This window comes from Schistocerca nitens, chromosome 5, assembly GCF_023898315.1.
Source record: "Schistocerca nitens isolate TAMUIC-IGC-003100 chromosome 5, iqSchNite1.1, whole genome shotgun sequence".
In the NCBI taxonomy this organism is placed as follows: Eukaryota; Metazoa; Arthropoda; class Insecta; order Orthoptera; family Acrididae; genus Schistocerca; species Schistocerca nitens.
The window spans coordinates 765,850,198-765,873,915 of NC_064618.1; the positions used below are offsets into that span (position 1 = coordinate 765,850,198).

Sequence of the window (23,718 nt, forward strand, 5' to 3'; positions counted from 1 at the left end):
CTAGATGTATTAGGGGTCCCATATCACTCCAACTGCATAAGCCCCGCACCATTAGAGAGCCTCCACCAGCTTGAACAGTCCCCTGATGACATGCAGGGTCCATGGGTTCATGAGGTCATCTCAATACCTGTACACATCCATCTGCTTGATGCAATTTGAAATGAGACTCGTCCTACCAGGCAACCTGTTTTCAGTCGTCAACAGTCCAGTGTCGGTGTTGATCGGACCAGGTGAGATACAAAGCTTTGTTGTCGTGCAGTCATCCAGGGTACACAAGTGGGCCTTCAGCTCTGAAATCTCATATTAATGATGTTTTGTTGAATGGTTCACACGCTGATGCTTGTTGATGACCCGGCATTGAAATCCGCAGCAATTTGCGGAAAGTTTACACTTCTGCCATGTTGAGCAATTCTTTTCAGTTATTGTTGGTCCTGTTCTTGTAGGATCTTTTTCCAGCCGCAGCGATGTTTTACCGGATTCCTGATATTCACGGTACACTCGATAAATGGTCGCACGGGAAAATCCCCAGAAAATCCCCACTTCATCACTACCTTGGTGATACTGTGTCCCATCACTCGTGCGTTGATTATAACATCACTTTCAAACTCACTTGATAACCTGCCATTGTAACAGCAGTAACTGATCTGACAACTGCACCTCACACTTGTTGTCTTATGGAGGCGCTGCGGACCGCAACACCGTATTCTGCCTGTTTACATATCTCTGTACTTGAATACGCATACCTATACCAGTTTCTTTGGTGCTTCAGTGGTGTATATATAGTCTTTTTGTGTAATCTAAACATATTAGTGAAAGTAAGTGTGATATTGAAAGTTAGAGCAAAATGTAAATAATTAAATTATTTAGAGAAAATAAAAGTATTTTATTTTTTGTGTAAGTTCAAACTCTGACTATATCATAAATGATTAGTGTATTAATGCATGGTTGTCCTTTACAGAACACAATCCTATCATCTATTGAAGAAATGCTTATTGAGTATTATGGACTTCAGAATGAAGAAGAGGACACAGAAAATTGTAAGCAACCTGTGTCCAAAATTAACAGGAAGCTTAAACCTCAGTCCACTGTTGAAGAGGATAGGCCAATTAAACGCTCAAAATTGATCGCTGAGTGTCCTAGTACATTAGAATCCTCACAAAACCTGAGTATAAGTACCACTGCACTTCCTACGCAATCAAAGAATCTCCAAATTGGAAATGAAAATATTGTAGATCATGGTGTACATTCTAAGCAGTCAGAGAATCCGCAAAATGCAAATGGAAATATTGTGGGTCACAATGGAGACAGGACAGTGGTTGAAAGTTTGGCACGTGTGTGCCAAGAGTCTGCAATGGCTGAGTTTTTTAATAGTGCTGAGAATAAAGAAACAGAGCACTGTGATGTTTTGCAAGGAATAAAAGACAGTACTTTCCATGATGGAGATAATGAACTGAAGACTGTTGAATCAAGATACAATTTTCTCCACAGTTCACTAGATTTGCCAAAGAACTCTACAGTCACCAGTGGAGAGGTACTAACTACTCAGTTGGAGAGAGAAACTGGGCAAATAAATTCTGTTGGTCCCGAACAGAGAGGTGACATGCAAATTAGTAAGTCTAAAGACAGTGTTGAACATGAAACAGTAACAGATATGACAGAACATACTAAGATACATAATGATACTTCCCTCAGAATTGAAAGCAGTCTTTTCAACATGCTTGATGATATAGAGGATGTATTTTTTGGGTTTGATACACCCGAGCAAGATGCTAGTCAGAGAGAAAGGGAGAGAGCAAAACAGGCATTAGAAGCAGCAAAATCTGTAGAAACTACAAAAATGGGCCAATCTGCTAATCTGGAAGATTTGAACAAGGAACAGTGGAGCAAAGGCTCAATTAAAACAAAAAATGGCTGTACAGTTGAGGTATGCTCAGCATGTTTTTGTGTGTTTAGTCTCTTTTGTTATTAGTTTACACGTGTATTATTATAGAATGGTTTGTGGTTATTAACACTTTTGAATCTAGTTTTTGTATTTTGTCAACGTTGTCAGTTACTGCCATGTTGTCAGCTAACAAAAATCAATGGGCAGCATATTAGTATTATGGTTATCGGTTCTGTCTGTACAACATAATTACGGTTGTTGAGGGCAGGGTGGCAACAAAACCTGGAAAGTCATGAATTCTCAGCAAATTTTGGAAGATTCAGGGATTATGAATGACTTGAATTAAAGAAATCTACTGAGTCATTTTGTTAAAAATCGTTCTGAGATTCTATTTCAGAATTAATCAGTTATGGGATTAGGCAAGGAAAGGTGAAGAAGTGCATTGAACTGCATTGTTTGTTGTTCAATTGTTCTACCTCTCGCAGGCTTGGTGTCATAGGGAATCTTTGTTGCTGTCTGTGCATTCTGTAGCTACAGGTCCATTTCTACCACTGCATTGATATTTCCTCATTGATCCTTTTATCAATGGTCCATCACTTACAGTATACAAAACTTAATGATTTGCAATAAATCGTGTTATGAGTTTCTTCTTTTCTGAGTATTTCCTTTCCTAGCCACAATTTTGTCTTAAAAAATGCATCTGTATTTATTTCTGCTGCCTAACAATGATTTACATATGCATTCCTGAAAGTTCTAGATCACCATTTTTATGTTATGTTACATTGATTCAGAGATTTGTAAACAGTTGCTCTTCCATTGATTTTCAACCCAATCTAGATTTATTGCTCAGTGCCTGACATCACTGCACTCCCAGCTGATTGGGCTGAGGCAATGCAGAAATGTCCATAGTGTATAAATGAGTTTCTTCATGTAATAGCAAGAGCTTATTTGTAATAGAACTGTTTCGTTTCTTTGTCTTGGTTTCATATCATAGGATTTTTAGAGTTTTTATCCCAATATGAGATACATCACTGGTGCGTTTCTTTCTTCCCATAATTTTAAAGGGTACGCCGAAACAGAGAAGTGGTGCAAAACCTGCTTCATGTCATGTACCTGATTGCATTCATCCTTCAGGCCACATCTTACTTGCAGAGACTGGATATTAAAAGTCTATAGTACATAAGGCAGACAATCAAGTGTTGGATGACACTTTTTCTGGTAACATGCTTGTTCACTTCATTCACATACGCAACCATTAATCTCCTTAGAAAATTATAAATTTTCTTGCTCGAACAGTCCACGGGTGTACTGCTGGTCCAAAGTGTCCAATGGGCACAATATTTCGGCAATCAGACATGTTGCCATCGTCAGGTGCACTGATGAACTGAGCTCCTGAGGGCGGGCAGCTGTAATAAATCCCCTCCTCTCACGAGGTGTTCTCTCCACGGTCCGCGTCAGCGGTCGCTGAGACGCTGGCGTCTGTGGTGGCATCGGTGTAATTGCCTCGTCCGCCCTACTTGCCCATTCATTTTCTTTGCTGAGTGTCTTTTTAATTAGACTCAGTGCTGGTTCCCATGCCCTGCTGAGGTTGTAGCCGCAATCTTGGTTGATGAGTCTGCCCCTGGTACGAATTTCATTAGCCTCTCTAACGACGCTGTCCCAGTATTTAGAAGTCTGTGCCAAGACCCTGGTATGTTGGTAGTCCACTTCGTGATTTTCGGACAAACAGTGCTCTGTGACCACCGACTTGTTGGGGTACCCAAGTCGGGTGTGCCTCTGATGTTCTCGGCAACAATCTTCGATGGTGCGCACTGTCTGTCCAATATAAGTCTTCCTACATTGGCACGGAATCTGGTATATACCGGCCTTCCACAAACCGAGATCGTTTTTGACACTTCCCAATAATGCTCGTGTTTTATTTGGTGGGCAAAAGACAGTTCCTACTCGGTGTTTCCTCAATATTCGTCCTATTTTCCCCGATAGTGCTCCAGTATACGGTATATAGGCACTGGCTATCTCTTTCTCTGTGACTTTTTCAGTCTCCACACACTGTGCTGTAGTGGTGGGGCGGAGAGCGTGTCTGATCTGCCATTCCGGGTACTCTGTTATGCCAACGGTACAACCTTGTATACTTCTTATCATAACATCTCAGTTTTTGACAGGACAGTGCAGGAATTACTTGACTGTGTATTGAATTATTTTGGAGCCAGTAAACTCCTTTGCAATCCAGACAAAACTAAACAGCATTCATTAGATTCACCTGGGGATATAGAAATTAAAAATGTGATACTTCCAAGAATTCATACTGACTCCAAAACTGATTGAGAAGCTGTTTCATAATTTCTGTAAAAAGATCTCAGGGCCTTCATCACGTAATGTATTGCGAATACATAGAAAGAAGGATCCTTTATTGTATGATTACATGATAGCGAAACAAACACTGGTAGCAGTTACTTCTGTAAAATATCTGGGAGTATGCGTGCGGAACGATTTGAAGTGGAATGATCATATAAAATTAATTGTTGGTAAGGCGGGTACCAGGTTGAGATTCATTGGGAGAGTCCTTAGAAAATGTAGTCCATCAACAAAGGAGGTGGCTTACAAAACACTTGTTCGACCTATACTTGAGTATTGCTCATCAGTGTGGGATCCCTACCAGATCGGGTTGGCGGAATAGATAGAGAAGATCCAAAGAAGAGCGGCGCGTTTCGTCACAGGGTTATTTGGTAACTGTGATAGCGTAACGGAGATGTTTAGCAAACTCAAGTGGCAGACTCTACAAGAGAGGCGCTCTGCATCGCGGTGTAGCTTGCTCACCAGGTTTCGAGAGGGTGCTTTTCTGGATGAGGTATTGAATATATTGCTTCCCCCTACTTATACCTCCCGAGGAGATCACGAATGTAAAATTAGAGAGATTCGAGCGTGCACGGAGGCTCTCAGACAGTCGTTCTTCCCGCGAACCATACGCGACTGGAACAGAAAATGGAGGTAATGACAGTGGCACGTAAAGTGCTCTCCGCCACACACCGTTGGGTGGCTTGCGGAGTATAAATGTAGATGTAGATGTAGATGTTAGTGATCACTTCCATATCACATAAATCAGGCTCCTCTAATTATATATCTTATATGTCTTAGTCCTGTGGGAACTAGTGCCTCATTAACATTGTACAAAATAGAAGAAGCTATTGACATTTTAAAAAAGAGAAAATTATTCAATTGCCTGTCACACAGGCCATATTATATTACAAAAGTGTTCTATGGCATGCATCATATTTACTTAAATTTTTAAGGTGGTAGCTGTACTCAGTGATACTTATAATGAAGTCATTTTCATTTAAGTAATCAGTGTTGAATACAATTCTTTATTCCTGTGTGACCTCATTCGCACTTTACACCAAACTCGCTATTATGTGGTCTCTGAAACTGTCTCTTTGTAACGATCATTCTTAAGGCAAATACTACTCTCAGAGTATATCTACTAAATTATATTCCTTGGCAAGGAAGCTTGGAACTTAAATATTTTTTTCATTATTATTATTATTATTATTTGAAGAAAAAAAAACTGCAGGAAAACTGGAAAAGACGATGTCTGTTGTACAATAACTGTGACAGACCTATGTTGATACATCATGTGGAGCAACTGATAGCAGTACAGAAAGCTTTGATGTATATTTTCATGACCAACACAGCTAACTTGGATGTGAAATTTTTTGTATTAACCTATCTTACCAAGATGATGATGTTGTAATGTATTTTTACATCTACTTGAAAACACTATGTCCTTCTGGAACTAGGAATCACTAAGTGTCATTCACTAAAAGCAGCTTATGGTGTAATGTGAATTTCTTTAAGTAGATGGAAATAGTCTTGAAAAATAGTAAAATGAAAATAATTTAAATAGCAAATGCCTACACCATTGAATATCTGTTTTGATTCTTGAGCTCACTGCCTGTAACAGGCAGAAGTAAAGGATTGCACACACATTCTTGAATGGCTGTTGTGCTGAAGTTCACATATTCTACTAAGTTTGGTAACAAAAAAAGCATTTGACACTGTTCTTTATATTATTTGCATCTACGAATCGGTGTTGTTACTTTGTTAATGGTGAGTTTCCTACACTGTTATGTATTAAGCCTGTTAACCCATCCGTCTTTTGGTGTGAGATATTGGTTGTTTTTTCATTTGTGATAGTGTTTGAACCTTAAATTTTTATATATTTTGAGCCTTTATTATGTTTTCTTTAGGGTGCTAAACTCTTACTGCCAAAAGTGAACAAGAGTAAAAAGGAATTTTTTGATCTGTCCATGCACAGTGTCAGCAGTCAAATGGGCTGTAAAGAACAGAGCGCATTCACAAAATTTTCAAGACATATGCGTCCAAAACGTATGTACTTGTTGTCTTATGCATGTGTCCCCCTTAATGTGTATTCCAGAACTTAATTACATTTTTTATATAAATTTTGTAGTTCTTGAAGAAAACCCTGGTGTTGCATTCACAAAAGTTGCTAGCCTTCTGGTTGAGCACTGGAAACAACTGACAGATGAAGAGAAGTCCAAATATGAAGAAATAGCACGAGAGGAGGAAGAGAGGAAGCACAATGTTCCCATTAGGAAAAGTACTGAAAAAATATGTTCTCCAAGTGTAGTAGAAATGCTGAATACCACACCAAAGAGGAAACCTCCATTGGATGATCTCCATAGTGTAGATGGCTGTGTGCCTTGTTCTATGACAGAAATTAATCAAAAAATGGAAGAAATAGCATTAAAGCACAAAAGGTAAACCTGCATTTACTATCGTTTTAATAATCTGTTAAATGTACTGTGCATGAAATTTCAGTGATCAGATGGTAGTTATTTGTAACAATGTTAATAACATCAATGAAATAGTGCTACCTGCAATAAAATTTTCTTACATTACCGTGTCAATCCACACTATCAGCGACCTTTTGGTAGCATATTCTACATTCCAGTACTTTAGCAACATTTGGATGAGAGAATAAGCTTCCTGAAATGTTGTGGACTGAAGCAGTTGGTAACTTGTGCATATTTTATTGTACTGACACGCCACGGAAGCCTTCACTCTTGCATGTGGTCCCTAATGGCATTTGTGGTAGAATTTTCTGTTCAAGTCTCTTTCAGAATATAGGCTTGTGTTAGCTTTGTATGAAATCCACACTCTTAAGCCATGAAATGCTGGTATTCACCTTAAATCTTAATAATATTTCCGAAATAAAACCTTTACAGATATTGATAATGTATATTGGCTGTTGGATGACTATATTAAGCTTCCTGCCAACCGCTTTCGCCCTGTAGGTTGCTTACTCTTGTTACAAAGACCTCCCTCCTCCAGAGGCTGCTTACAAATACCAAAAAGGCATTGCGTGTTGTGGACATGATACTATGTACAAACAGTCTGTTGATGAACTGTTCATTACGGCCACCACCAGGGGCACTAGTCATGCTTGTGAGCAGCTTGCACCTCAGGAAACTGGTGGCACTGCTATCAAAGAACAAATTATCGTCCGCATGTCACATGGTCACAGTCATACCTCCACCTGCTGGATACTTAAGGTGGAGCGCAACTTCCAGCAGTAGCATTCAACTTCTAGCTCAGTTCTGGGCCAGGAGTCAACTACACCTCTTACCTCTTCAATTGGAACTCACTGAGACCAGCTTGGATGCTCCATTCTAAACTGCACTGTCTCCACACTGCTTAAAGGTATACCACACCATGTGGTCCTCCTGGACGCTGTTCTTAAAGCCACTTGGAATGAGGCTTCCCTCAGAATTGTTGTAACACCAGTAGAATTTATTTCTGTTGCTTTCAGTTGATAACAAGTGGTCTCTCAGTTCTTATTCAAACTTAACTTTATTGTGAACTTGTGCTGTTAATAAAGTGTTCTTAAGTTCAACCTTGGTATCATGATTCATCAATGTGCATCACCCAAAAGAATTTCAACCGTGGCAATGGAGGATTAAATAATTTTCGTAGAGGATAAAAACGGGACTTAACAGTGATAAATGAGGATAAAGATGTGTTTTCTGCCATGCTCTCTTGCCATTTTAGGAGACATTGCTTTATTACCCAGGTTGGATACTTTACCGGTGTGATGACGTCCCGCTATGTATACATTTTTGCACTTTGTGTACTTGAATACCATGTTGTTTGTTGCTATTTCTATTGTGTTTCTGGAGTCACTACCATGGTGAAACAGTGTCAACAGGGACAGTTTGTGAGAGATGGCTGGTATTCCTTGCCCATGTGTCAGGGCTGATCCAGCCTCAGACTTTGCACCAGTACCCCCTGTGCCTTCACTGACTTTTCGTCTAAAAGTCTCGTCCACCACTTAGCCGCCTCCCATCTCCAGCCTTGCCCGACACTGTTCTGTCCATTGCAGCTGTGGTCAGCCCTTTCCCTGAGGTTAGCATCGTCTGGATATCCATTGGTGATTAGGTTTGAGTCCGCTTTTTTTGAAGCTCCTGGGATCATCAGCTGTTGTTGTCCTGTCTGGCCTCCATGTCCCCTCATTTCATCTGTGCCAGTGCTGCCATTTGCACTGTTCTGACTTGTTCCTGATCTCGACTACTGACTTTCTATGACAGATTTTGTATTAGTTTTGTCCCTTGGCTCCACTACAATAAAACCAAATGCTGTACTCCGATAGTCGATCCCAGCACTGCATGTCAACACGCACCATTGCCTCTGCCCAAAGCTGCCATGGTTTACTTCCTCTCGAGGGCCCTTGCTTCTGGGTACTGCTCTTATGCACCCAGCAGCAGCAAACTTTCGGCCTTTCTGGTCTCCTTCCATTCAGTTGTTCCTGTGCTCCTGTGCCCATTGCAGCAAAGACCTTTCTGCCACTGTGGTCTCCCTTCTGCTTTTGCCATTTCTGTTCTTCCTAGTGGCATCTCACTGCCCTCCACGCTAGTCCTACATGACTGCACTTCTCATGTGCCCCTCACATGCTCCTTATGCACACTTTCACATTTCTGCCCCCCCCCCCCCCCCCTTGCTCTAACAGCAAGTAATGCTATCTTGCTGTCCACAGGTTCATCAGCACACACTGACACCGCACCTGACGTCAGCACCACCGTGCTGTTGCCACATTGGTCAAGCCACAGGGTTCCCAGAGCCTCCAAGACCTCCACCTTTGCTGCCACTCCATATTCACCAGTGCCATACCGTCTCACACTGGCACATTATTGAATCAACCTCTTGCAACAGCATTTAACTGCTCACTCAGTTCCGGGCCAGGAGCTGGCTACACCTCATATGTCACCAATCAGAACTCGTCGAGATCAGCCCAGACACACTGTTCTACACTGCACCGTATCTGCACTGCTTCACAGTATGCCACACTGCACATTCACCTGGACACCATTCCTATGGCCACTTAGCATGAGGCTTCCCTCGGAAATAGTATAACGCCAGCGGACTTTGTTCCTGTTACTTTCTAGTGGTCATGAATGATCTTTCAGTTGTTATCTGAGCTTAACTTAATTGAGAACTTTTACTGTGAAAAAAGTATTTTTATATTTAACCTGAGAATCACCATTCATACAGCTTGCATCATCCAAACTGGTCTTAACAATGGTGAGAAATGATTTAACACATGTGCCATCTGTTGGCTATACCGTGACTCCATTCCTCAAAATTGGATCTCAAGGTGGGTTAAATACTGAGCTGTACTGATAATGAACTGACTGCTATGATGAATGCCGTTATAGCATTTGAGGTACTCATCAGGTGAAAAATGTTATATCTTCTACTGAATTGTGTTAAGTGTAGTGTCCTACATTGAACATAAGATTTTCTCACTCAAGTTAGATTTGATAAAAATTTTATCACTATGTGACTACATAATACTGTAAAATAAACCATCAGCTTTCTAGCGTCTGTTGGAATCAACCTTAATGAGGGTTAGTACATGTGCTGTGTCATTGCTGCTGTTTACGTGGTACCAATCTTTTGCACACATTCCTCATGATCTTTTCTCTTATTGGATAATATCATTAGGGAAGAGGGCAACAAATGACTACCACTTCAATACTTTTGCTAAAGGTGCATTGAATTTATTAGTTATTTGGTGGAAGTACTTCATTCATTGAAGCAATAAAAGAGTGTGGCCATGGAAATGCAATGAGAGCACATAGAACACACTTGCTACAGTTTTACCGGCTTTCGTGTTCTTGATTATGGATGCAGTGTATACAGAGTTTGCTAATAGTAAACTGCAGGAGCGTCTATAGAAAGGTCCCAGAACTACTCTCATTAATAAACGGTCACAACGCCCATATAGTACTAGGGACAGAAAGTTGGCTGAAACCAGACGTAAACAGTAATGAAATCCTAAACTCGGATTGGAATGTATACCGCAGAGACAGGCTGAACAGTGAAGGGGGAGGCGTGTTTATAGCGATAAGAAGTGCAATAGTATCGAAGGAAATTGACGGAGATCCGAAATGTGAAATGATTTGGGTGAAGGTCACGGTTAAAGCAGGCTCAGACATGGTAATTGGATGTCTCTATAGGCCCCCTGGCTCAGCAGCTGTTGTGGCTGAGCACCTGAAGGATAATTTGGAAAATATTTCGAGTAGATTTCCCCAGCATGTTATAGTTCTGGGTGGAGATTTTAATTTGCCGGATATAGACTGGGAGACTCAAACGTTCATAACGGGTGGCAGGGTCAAAGAATCCAGTGAAATTTTTTTAAGTGCTTTATCTGAAAACTACCTTGAGCAGTTAAACAGAGAACCGACTCGTGGCGATAACATATTAGACCTTCTGGTGACAAACAGACCCGAACTATTTGAAAAAGTTAACGCAGAACAGGGAATCAGCGATCATAAAGCGGTTACGGCATCGATGATTTCAGCCGTAAATAGGAATATTAAAAAGGGTAGGAAGATTTTTCTGTTTAGAAAAAGTGACAAAAAGCAGATTTCAGAGTACCAGTTGGCTCAACACAAAAGTTTTGTCTCAAGTGCAGATAGTGTTGAGGATCAGTGGACAAAGTTCAAAACCGTCGTACATTATGCGTTAGATGAGTATGTGCCAAGCAAGATCGTAAGAGATGGAAAAGAGCCACCGTGGTACAACAACCGAGTTAGAAAACTGCTGCGGAAGCAAAGGGAACTTCACAGCAAACATAAACATAGTCAAAGCCTTGCAGACAAACAAAAATTAAGCGAAGCGAAATGTAGTGTGAGGAGGGCTATGCGAGAGGCGTTCAATGAATTCGAAAGTAAAGTTCTATGTACTGACTTGGCAGAAAATCCTAAGAAATTTTGGTCTTATTTCAAAGCGGTAGGTGGATCAAAACAAAATGTCCAGACACTCTGTGACCAAAATGGTACTGAAACAGAGGATGACAGACTAAAGGCCGAAATACTAAATGTCTTTTTCCAAAGTTGTTTCACAGAGGAAGATTGCACTGTAGTTCCTTCTCTAGATTGTCGCACAGATGACAAAATGGTAGATATCGAAATAGATGACAGAGGTATAGAGAAACAATTAAAATCGCTCAAAAGAGGAAAGGCCTCTGGACCTGATGGGATACCAGTTCAATTTTACACAGAGTACGCGAAGGAACTTGCACCCCTTCTTGCAGCGGTGTACCATAGGTCTCTAGAAGAGCGTAGCGTTCCAAAGGATTGGAAAAGGGCACAGGTCATCCCCGTTTTCAAGAAGGGACGTCGAACAGATCTGCAGAACTATAGACCTATATCTCTAACGTCGATCAGTTGTAGAATTTTGGAACACGTATTATGTTCGAGTATAATGACTTTTCTGGAGACTAGAAATCTACTCTGTAGGAATCAGCATGGGTTTCGAAAAAGACGGTCATGTGAAACCCAGCTCGCGCTATTCGTCCACGAGACTCAGAGGGCCATAGACACGGGTTCACAGGTAGATGCCGTGTTTCTTGACTTCCGCAAGGCGTTCGATACAGTTCCCCACAGTCGTTTAATGAACAAAGTAAGAGCATATGGACTATCAGACCAATTGTGTGATTGGATTGAGGAGTTCCTAGATAACAGGACGCAGCATGTTATTCTCAATGGAGAGAAGTCTTCCGAAGTAAGAGTGATTTCAGGTGTGCCGCAGGGTAGTGTCATAGGCCCGTTGCTATTCACAATATACATAAATGACCTGGTGGATGACATCGGAAGTTCACTGAGGCTTTTTGCAGATGATGCTGTGGTGTATCGAGAGGTTGTAACACTGGAAAATTGTACTGAAATGCAGGAGGATCTGCAGCGAATTGATGCATGGTGCAGGGAATGGCAATTGAATCTCAATGTAGACAAGTGTAATGTGCTGCGAATACACAGAAAGATAGATCCTTTATCATTTAGCTACAAAATAGCAGGTCAGCAACTGGAAGCAGTTAATACCATAAATTATCTGGGAGTACACATTAGGAGTGATTTAAAATGGAATGATCATATAAAGTTGATCGTCGGTAAAGCAGATGCCAGACTGAGATTCATTGGAAGAATCCTAAGGAAATGCAATCCGAAAACAAAGGAAGTAGGTTACAGTACGCTTGTTCGCCCACTGCTTGAATACTGCTCAGCAGTGTGGGATCCGTACCAGATAGGGTTGATACAAGACATAGAGAAGATCCAACGAAGAGCAGCGCGCTTCGTTACAGGATCATTTAGTAATCGCGAAAGCGTTACGGAGATGATAGATAAACTCCAGTGGAAGACTCTGCAGGAGAGACGCTCAGTAGCTCGGTACGGGCTTTTGTCAAAGTTTCGAGAACATACCTTCACCGAAGAGTCAAGCAGTATATTGCTCCCTCCTACGTATATCTCGCGAAGAGACCATGAGGATAAAATCAGAGAAATTAGAGCCCACACAGAGGCATACCGACAATCCTTCTTTCCACGAACAATACGAGACTGGAATAGAAGGGAGAACCGATAGAGGTACTGAAGGTACCCTCCGCCACACACCGTCAGGTGGCTTGCGGAGTAAGGATGTAGATGTAGATGTAGAAAGCTCTCTTTCTTGAAAGTTATAGATACAATTCATCATGCAGGTTTTATGTTGCACAAGGCAGTGTTTAAATGCCAGATCTTAACTTAGCCTTCTGTGGTAACAATTCATAACTTGTCAAGCATAAAGTGTATTGTTAGTTATACTATTACTAGCACTCAGTTTAATTTGTCTCCCACCAACAGAATGAACTTCCAGAACAAAACCATAGGGAAAAACACCATTACAGCTCTATGAAGCTAGTGGTGACTGGTGTGGTTTTAATGGTAGTCCTCAACCAAGGTTGGGGTTATTTATAATACGGGTTGTGCAGGAGACTCACACTTGTTTTATATTTGTTGGAGCACTGCTGAGTGTACACAAACCTTTGTGAGTATGACACCACCAAGAAGAATGCAAATGACTGAAATAAGCTTTATATAACAGATTAGGTACAGGACAATACACAAATTATAGGGATTGCCGAATTCTTCAAGATCTCGGTTATGGAGAATTGAGTATGGTGTGCAGCCCTCATATGCTATGAACAGAGCCTCGTAATATAACAGAGGACTTGGATATTTTCATCTGGGGAATCTTTGTTGATACACAATCACAGTGGACACATTGAAGGGGGACTTATCTGAAAATTCCACATTTTGCTGCCTACCCTTGCAGTGATGGTGTTGATAAATCCATCGCAATCTGTAGGTTTTGTGGTGTCTGTAAAATGAATCGAATGCAGTGGCAACCATGCTACAATCCAGCTCACAGCAGATGGGTCCAAACCATTGCTGCTTGGTCTTTGAGTGACTTTCATGGGTGATGTTGTACAGTCTTTTGTGGACAAGATGGCTGTCGTCCAGACTTGCGATCACGTTTGTGTAGGCCAGTTGTCAATTATTGCTGTGTATGGCCTTTTCAGTTGACTAGTTCCATGCGTGCATGACTGTCATACCGTGCCCTATTTGTGCCGAAATTATGTGCCATTTCCCAGGGCCCCTTTCGAACTCGCATCTTGACCTTATTGCCCCTTTTATAGTCCCATTTCACTGAGGTCTGCTGAATATCAGGACATGTGGTAATGTAACATGTAACGAATGTACCATTAAAAGGAAAAAAACACACACATGTTCACACAAGTATGCACACCTCACACACACATGTTCGCTATCTCTGACCATTCAGGCCAGAGCAGCCAGAGATAGTGGTCATGTGTGAATGTGAGGTGTGCTTGCTTGTGTGAACGTGAACGTGTGTGTGTGTGTGTTTTCATTTCTGAAGAAGGCATTGGCCAAAAGCTTACATGTAACTGTCTTTGTGTCATGCTTGCCTGCAACTCAACGCGTCATCTTTAGGGTGTAGCAATCAATTCTTTACATAATATTGTTAATGTTCCATCCTGGACTTTCCATTGTTCGAATGTACCATTAATACATCTGTACCATACTTTGTGACTGCAGAGTATCTAACAAAGTTCCTATTTCCAAAATGTACCACAGAAAATGTCAGAAGGTCAAAAGCACTTAAGACATATCTTAATGGTACATTCTTTATGTGGAACTTCCGTGACTCAGGCAGCCGATGTGGGAGGACTTACAAGTTGCATAGGCTTTCTCAATTGTTCAGGCAAATAGAAGATACCTATCAGCTAGTTGACAGCTCGTTTGACTCACTATGGAGGACCTCTGTCCAGTTTCTTACATGCCAGTGATTTGGCAAGTGTGTGAATTTCAGCTTATTAACAGAGAACCAGGTCTTTGTTTCTTCAAAAGTGTTGGGCACTCTCATCACCCTCTCAGTGGAGCATAGTTGCATTGTAATGATACCTGATCAATAACAAATGATTAAACTTTTTGGGATCATTAGTAGTATACACTTTTTTGATGTATGTCATGTATTAAATTCTTACTAGAAATACCATTCACAAATGATCTGAACAGACACATTTTTTTATGTTGGAATTTTTCAGACTGACTTTAAGTTTGTTGTATATGCCCAAGTAATGGTACTCATTTAAACATTAATGCTGCAAACTGTATCATCCATAGCGCAGAGTTCTTGTGTCCAGCAAAAGGAAGAGAAAGAGAGAGGGTAAAGGCTTAGATGCAGTGAGACTTAACAAAGACGAAGCAGGATTGTAACCAAGTACCCTTAACCAAGGTGTTGCTGCAGGCCAGGGCAAGAATAAAAGCAGCAATGAGTTGCCAGCAAGAGACAATGGTTTTCCTCGTATCATATTCTCTTGTGGTATGGAATTCTGGGTGACTTTTCTGCTTAACCATTGTTAGATCACATTCTCAAATTTATGAAGTAGGCACATACTTTGAAAGGTATTGACTCTACCAGCTTTTATACATTTGACAGTCTGTCAACATCTATTATCTGTTGTCTCCACATTAAGCTAAAATATATGTGAGACAATAATCTTTACTGTGTTGTTTTATCTATGTTTGGTTGTGGTTTAATCACAGACCGCTGTTCTTTTCTTCAACAACTCAAGTTGTATGGCTATGGTATTTTGAAGAAATATCTGGTTTGAAAATGTGCCAGATACTCAGTTCAGACTTCACTGTTTTCTTCTTTTTATTCAAGTTGAATGGTTGAGTCTGTTGAATATCATGCTGTTATACTTAGTTTCTTCTCATGTGTAAATAATTGCAGGTGCTTTTAATTTTTAAGATTATTTTCATTTCAGTAACATTAGTCTTATTGCATTATTTCATTTAATGTATTTAATTTCCAGTTCAGGCAAAGGATCTGGTGAAATATTTGTGATTGGCCAGATACGACCACATGGTGTGTGGTTATATATGAAAAACAGAGAGATTGGGATAATCAGGCATTGGGCATTGCAGGAGACTGTCGAGTTTCATAAAATGATGAAGGAGACAACAGTGCCCTTGGCTCCAGTTATGAACAATATACCTCTTAGACCTAGGTAATACATCTTATGTTCGCATGTTATGTGTATGATGCAACAGTCTGTCACACTCTATATCGCATGAAAGAGATAAGCAAATTTAAATAGTATGAGTTTTATTGTTTGTAGCCGTAACCACAAAATGTAAACCGAAATAGTAGCAGTGTAAAAGTAACTACTGTCTTCAGAAGCAGATCATTAATGGACAAGGTAGGGCCAGTGTAGACACAATTTTAATTATAAAAGTAGAATGTGATCAGTACTAAGTGATTTTGATTTGAGGCTTCAGTTTGGGTACTAAAAGTAATACATCATCGTATAATGAAGAGTTCAGCTTGTTGAGTTAAATGTACATTCAGTATTCTCTAGTTACGTTGTTAAGGCTCTTAAATAGTACTTGTGTTCTTTTGAATATGAGATGACAGTGTGACTATTAAATCAAAATACTGTACTTACAGCATAAAATGAGAAAAAATGTAGAATGTATTGGTAAGGTTTGCATGCTTTGATTTGTAACTGTATATACATACATAGCACTACTCCTCACAGTGCTATGCACGATGGAAGATATTTTATGCTAATATTAGCGATTTTCTATCCTATTTTATTTGGTTACAGGATGAGAAGTAAATGGTTGTGTGTATGACTCACTATGGGAGATCATCAGGGCTGGGATCAACTTGTTTCATTTTCTAGTAATTGACAACAATGAATTTTTCATAGTATGCTAGAGCCTTAAAAGTAGTACCACGTTTTGAAATGGTACTGTAGCGTAGCAGACACGTTGATGGGCTAGAATGCTAAACATTGTGGCTTTGAGTCCAGCCGGGCACCATTTAAAATATCATTGTTTTTACACATTTATCAACATGACTTTGATCATTATTTTTATTCAGTTAACTGGTTTAAATATTTTTATTTTTCATCTATACTTGTATGTAGTAGCATTTTAATTGTTGTGTTAACCTTTTTATTCGCTCTCATTTTTTAATTCCTTTCATACTTTTTCTGTTGGTATCTTTATCAATGTATTTTTAACTATTTTTGTTTATCTATCATTATATTTAAAGTAAGATAGATACTGCCTACAGGAAAATTAAAGAGACCTTTGGAGAGAAGAGAACCACTTGTATGAATATCAAGAGCTCAGATGGCAACCCAGTTCTAAGCAAAGAAGGGAAGGCAGAAAGGTGGAAGGAGTACATAGAGGGTTTATACAAGGGCAATGTACTTGAGGACAATATTATGGAAATGGAAGAGGATGTAGATGAAGACGAAATGGGAGATAAGATACTGCGTGAAGAGTTTGACAGAGCACTGAAAGACCTGAGTCGAAACAAGGCCCCGGGAGTAGACAATATTCCATTAGAACTACTGATGGCCTCGGGAGAGCCAGTCATGACAAAACTCTACCATCTGGTGAGCACGATGTATGAGACAAGCGAAATACCCTCAGACTTCAAGAAGAATATAATAATTCCAATCCCAAAGAAAGCAGGTGTTGACAGATGTGAAAATTACCGAACTATCAGTTTAATAAGTCACAGCTGCAAAATACTAACGCGAATTCTTTACAGACGAATGGAAAAACTGGGAGAAGCCAACCTCGGGGAAGATCAGTTTGGGTTCCGTAGAAATGTTGGAACACGTGAGGCAATACTGACCTTACGACTTATCTTAGAAGAAAGATTAAGGAAAGGCAAACCTACGTTTCTAGCATTTGTAGACTTAGAGAAAGCTTTTGACAATGTTAACTGGAATACTCTCTTTCAAATTCTGAAGGTGGCAGGGGTAAAATACAGGGAGCAAAAGGCTATTTACAATTTGTACAGAAACCAGATGGCAGTTATAAGAGTCGAGGGGCATGAAAGGGAAGCAGTGGTTGGAAAAGGAGTGAGACAGGGTTGTAGCCTCTCCCCGATGTTATTCAATCTGTTTATTGAGCAAGCACTAAAGGAAACAAAAGAAAAATTCGGAGTAGGTATTAAAATTCATGGAGAAGAAGTAAAAACTTTGAGGTTCGCCGATGACATTGTATTTCTGTCAGAGACAGCAAAGGACTTGGAAGAGCAGCTGAACGGAATGGACAGTGTCTTGAAAGGAGGATATAAGATGAACATCAACAAAAGCAAAACGAGGATAATGGAATGTAGTCAAATTAAGTCAGGTGATGCTGAGGGAATTAGATTAGGAAATGAGACACTTAAAGTAGTAAAGGAGTTTTGCTATTTAGGGAGTAAAATAAATGATGATGGTTGAAGTAGATAGGATATAAAATGTAGACTGGCAATGGCAAGGAAAGCGTTTCTCAAGAAGAGAAATTTGTTAACGTCGAGTATAGATTTAAGTGTCAGGAAGTCGTTTCTGAAAGTATTTGTATGGAGTGTAGCCATGTATGGAAGTGAAACATGGACGATAACTAGTTTGGACAAGAAGAGAATAGAAGCTTTCGAAATGTGGTGCTACAGAAGAATGCTGAAGATAAGGTGGGTAGATCACGTAACTAATGAGGAGGTATTGAATAGGATTGGGGAGAATAGAAGTTTGTGGCACAACTTGACTAGAAGAAGGGATCGGTTGGTAGGACATGTTTTGAGGCATCAAGGGATCACAAATTTAGCATTGGAGGGCAGCGTGGAGGGTAAAAATCGTAGAGGGAGACCAAGAGATGAATACACTAAGCAGATTCAGAAGGATGTAGGTTGCAGTAGGTACTGGGAGATGAAGAAGGTTGCACGGGATAGAGTAGCATGGAGAGCTGCATCAAACCAGTCTCAGGACTGAAGACCACAACAACAACAACATATTTAAAGTTTTAAAACGATGATCGAACTGTTTTTCATTACGACATGTACATGTTTTTGGATGGTTATTATCATAGAAGTTCTTCTTGCCTCATACAAAATAATGCTACTGTAGATTTAAATGAAAGAAGGTGTTATAAATAAAATGAAATTAAAGCAAATAATACAAATAATGATTGCAACAACACAGAAGGAAATATAACATAATGAAAAGGAAGAAATTAAAGCAAAGTAAATACATAAAAATTATTAGAATTGCTTGAGGAAAGATACGAAATGAAAAAAGAATAACAGGAAAAAACTGATGCAGCGAAGAGTGTGTGTGAATTGTGGTTTATTAGTCTCATAACGTACATAATCTAAATCATTTGATTCAAGTAGAGGAGACACGTCAAAATTTTGGTAAAGTTTTACCATATACATACAACACCTGATTTTAACAAATGGTACCATAACAATAATACAGTATAAAAATACACATACAATAAAAAAAACTAACAATTAATTACAACTGGTTTTAACAAATGGTATCATAATAATAATACAGTTTTGTTACACATACAATAAAAGACTAACAATTAATTACCCCTTGCTCAAATTAGCATGTCATCCTCTATTAATTCTTCTACTGAATAGTAGCATTTCTCCCACAGAATCTGCTGTAGCCTTATTTTTAGACTCTCTGGCTTCATATTAAATATATTTTTGCCCATTAGCTTGTTATATATCGTCATCCCCATATACTGTGGAGTTCGTACATATAATTTCAAATGGTGTGTGGGTAGCAAAAAATTATTTTTATTTCTTGTGTTGTATGTGTGGTTAAAATGATTTTCCTCAAATAATTTTTGTCTGCTGTGTACAAAGATTATAATGTCATAAATGTATATGGAGGGAACTGTTAGGATTTTAAGGTTCCGAAATAATGGGCAACAAGATTCTGTTTGTTGTGCACTACACATGTATCTTATAATTTTCTTTTGCAGTTTCAGTATTCGAGATACACTACTTGAATTTCCCCAGAAAATGATACCATACCTAATGACAGATTCAAAATAACTATGATATTCTGTTTTTTGTGTACTCATGTCAGTAGAGTTTGCTAGTATTTGCACTGCAAATGCAAAGCTGCTTAGTTTATTTGATAGGAACTCAATATGTGTAGTCCAGTTTAAGTTGTTGTTCACATTTAGTCCTAGGAATTTGACTGTGTTAACTTCTTCCATAGGGTGATTGTGATGATGTATTTTAAGATCCACACATTTCAAATGTTTGGTTTTGAAATGTACCATATTGGTTTTTGCAATGTTCAGTTTCAACCATTTAACTGGAACCAGTTTTCTAGAGTACCAATTGTGCTCACAATGGAGCTCTGAATTTTTTCTGGATCATCTTCAATTAAAACAGAAGTATCATTTGCAAACAGAACTGATGGGGAATTTATATTTATGGGCAAGTCATTTACATAGAATGGGAAAAGGATTGGCCCCAAAATGGAGCCTTGAGGCACACCTTGTGATACTGTACTCCATTTAGAATGATAATTCACTGCATTTGATGTGACACTTACCCTTTGCTTTCTGTTGTACAAGTATGATGTGAGCCGTTTCAGAGCTTTGTCATTAATTCCATTGTTGTTTAATTTGTAGATAAGCAAGTCATGGTTCACAGAGTCAAATGCTTTTGAAACATCGCAGAAGATACGTGCGACTTTACTTCTCTGATCCAATGATTTGCATATCTTCTTAATGAAGTTGTTTACTGCATCCAGTGTGTTTTTTCCTTGTTGGAATCCAAATTGGTTACTTACGATAATATCATTTTTTACAATAAAATTTTTGATCTGATTTGCAGCTACTTTCTCTAACACTTTTGACAGGATTGGGAGAATAGAAATAGGGCGATAGTTTCCCATATCTTCCCTCGACCCTTTCTTGGACAGAGGTCTCACTTCGGCATATTTTAACACATCAGGAAAGCATCACTGTTCAAAAGATTGGTTGACTATTTTAGCTAGCAGGGGTGCTATTATGTCATATACTGCTTTAATCACTTTACTTGGTGTCCCATCCCACCCAGCAGAATTTTTATTTTTTAATGACAATATAACATTTTTCACATCCTTTATTGTGACTTTTTTAAAATTTGTGAGATACTCGGCTTCTTGCTTGAGTCCAAAGGGGATTACTTTACTCTGATATCCTGCTACATCAACTTCTGACTTTGCTACATTTATGAAGAATTCATTTAAACACTCAGATATTTGAGCTTGGTTTACAAGAACATTATCATCTACTGTAATCTTAGTTATTTCATTACTACTGACTTTTACACCTAACTCTCTCTCTCTCTCTCTCTCTCTCTCTATGTGTGTGTGTGTGTGTGTGTGTGTGTGTGTGTGTGTGTACCAATTAACTCGAAAAAAATAATCATTATAATCATTTTGATAGAAAATCCTGGGGGAAGCAAACCCACAACCTTGAATATACCATCCAAATAACTTAACCAGTAGGCTACAGCACCATTCTTAAAATCATTCCTATTTGCAAGGCTGTAGTGGATCATGAAAAATGAGTTTGGTAGATTACTAACAAATAGTGGCCCACCGGGGTGAATGGTTGCAGCCTTGCAAGGTGTGATAACTGGGACACTGAACTACAACACCACATAAGTGGTTTCAAAAAGTTGATCCCACCCCTGGAGACCTCCCTTGTCAGTATACTACCTATTTGCACTAATTCATATGTAAGATATATGTTGGTGGCAGCAGAATTGTTGCAATCTTCAACAAAAAACACTTCCCAGCATTTGCCCTGCTTTTCCTCCAAAGATCTCAGTTAGTTCCCTGAGGATATGGGCTTATACCAACTAGATGCGACCTGAAATATGCATTTTTGTATTTATACAATGTCTGTCGTCTGCCTACTTGCTAAAGGGTCCAAACACTGGAGCAGTACTCTAGAATAGGTCACACTACCGTGTAGTACTTCATATGTAGTTATCTATAAAGATGCTCTGCACTTTCCCAGACTTCTTCTAACAAATCCTAGCTCTCTTTTCACCTTCCCTACAGTTGATTTTGTACGGTTGTCAGATTTCATGTTTCTTCAGAGTATAATCTGTTACTATTTCAACAGTGCAACAAGCACAAGGAATATACCACTAATCTTGTCATTGAATACTATTGGGTTTTTTCTATTTATTGCTGGAATTCTCTTATATTTATACAAATTTAAAGAGAGCTGCTACTACACCAACTGGAGAAGCTGTTAAAGTCAAGTTATTTTGTGTTTCCTTATGATGATCCAGTGAATGATCTGACAGTGCTACTGCAGTATGTTATAAACTGCATAAATAGGACAGTAGAAAATCCTTGATGGAATGGAAATAATGGAAGGACTAAAGGTAGCAAATCATGACATAGTTTAGGTGTTGTGTGGTTAATTGGCACATAAACAAGACAGGAAGAGTTGCCAAGCTTTTGGAAGATTCCTCCTTCAAGACTAAGAAGATACACTACACACTATTACACCTGCGTAACTACGAGTATATTCTTCCGGCAGGCGTATGTGTGTTTCTTAGTTCTGAACAAGGACCCATCTGAAAACTTATCAACATTTTCTTTCTTCTAGAGAAATTATTTACTTCTATTGAGAATATTAGTGCTCTTCTTATGTTTCTGTTGTCATATGTCCAATGTTTTGTTTCTGTTGGATATTTGTTGTCCATTATTGTACACTTGGTTATTGTTATAGTGAAAAAACAGTCATATTACACACATTAACATTTGTTGAAAGAAAAACTGTTTTCACCATTAAAGAAGAGAAACTAACTGCACCTTTTAACAGAATGAAAGCTTCTTGTCTCTTCACTGTCTTTTTAAATAACAGAAATGTCAAAGATAATTTAGTTACAAAATCAGAACAAGTATAGGAGCTGCTATCCACTTGCTTAACTTCAACTCTTAACAGTTCTACTAGTCAAAAATTCTTCAAGCTAATCAAATATCTATGAAGATAATTAGTGTGATTGAATATTCATTGCATTGTAGAAATGTAGGAAGAGGGAACTTAGTTGTTCACCTGCATCTGCTATTTGCAAAATATTGTGTGTGAGTAGTGCAAGCTGTGTTTCACACTGTGTTTCTTTATGTACCCATGCTGATTATTTGAAATAACTGGTCTGTATTTTTCTGCATACATCATTTAAACTTGTTTTGAAACAGAAGTGACCAGTACTCTTTTCCAGTTGTGCAGGAATATTTACTGTGTTTCAGATTTTCGATAAATGTGAGTGAGGAACGAGGCTAATTCTACAACATGTTGAATGTTGAATTTCCACGGAGCCTGTGCCTTATTTTGTGAGAGTGGTCTTTAATTACTCTTCAATACCATTTATTATGGTTATTTCAGTATATCTCATTTATGATGGTCAAACACTTATACTGTTATGTCCTTATGTGTAAAAATATTTTTAAATCCAGAATTCAGTAATTGTCTTTTGTCTGATGTCCTCAGTTTCAACACTATACTGGTTTCAAACCTTCCATCCAATGTCTAGTGGATTTTCTGATAAATCTTTCACCTACTCTCACCTGAAAGCATCATACATGGCCCTTCTTACAGATGTATGGGTTGCTCTTAAGTTTTCAGTATCATTTCTGCTACACATTGTATTGCAGAAATAGTGCAACAGTCTCTATTTTTTCAACATTTTCTGAATGGTACCATTATATCATAGTGGGTTCGGAATCTTAAATTTTTGTTATTTTGTGATCCATTTGGAAAATGAAAACATGTTCCTCATCATTGTCACAGATACAGTCATATAGACACAGGTATCAGAATAGTTTATGGTTCTCCACCTCATGTTAAAAGATGTAACTTGGTTGGAACATATCACAGTAATGGAATAATTGAGATTCCTGCATCCTAAAGAAAATGTTGTGGTAATGTGTTCATTGTAGCTGCTTCCAGAATAGAGTTTTTCAAGATGATGTTACAAAAACATTGTTGTTCCCTGAACCTCTTGGAGGTGGTGAGGCACATAGCATAAGGTTTCTTTATATTGTAATTACAATTAGAAATTGTTACAAAGGTATGTTTCTCTTAGTACAGTGAAAT

The 23,718-nt window shown here is 38.9% G+C and overlaps 1 protein-coding gene across 4 annotated transcripts in view; it reads left to right on the top strand.

The window, feature by feature from the left end:
• LOC126260936 (PMS1 protein homolog 1-like) overlaps positions 1-23,718 on the top strand; it is a 116,028-nt gene that overhangs the window by 66,419 nt on the left and 25,891 nt on the right. For all 4 annotated transcript variants that reach the window (XM_049958440.1, XM_049958442.1, XM_049958441.1 and 1 more), the window contains 4 exons: positions 959-1,924; positions 6,127-6,265; positions 6,348-6,657; positions 15,615-15,809. In XM_049958440.1, the coding sequence (XP_049814397.1) occupies positions 959-1,924; positions 6,127-6,265; positions 6,348-6,657; positions 15,615-15,809 (1,610 nt within the window). The remainder of the gene's footprint in view (positions 1-958; positions 1,925-6,126; positions 6,266-6,347; positions 6,658-15,614; positions 15,810-23,718) is intronic.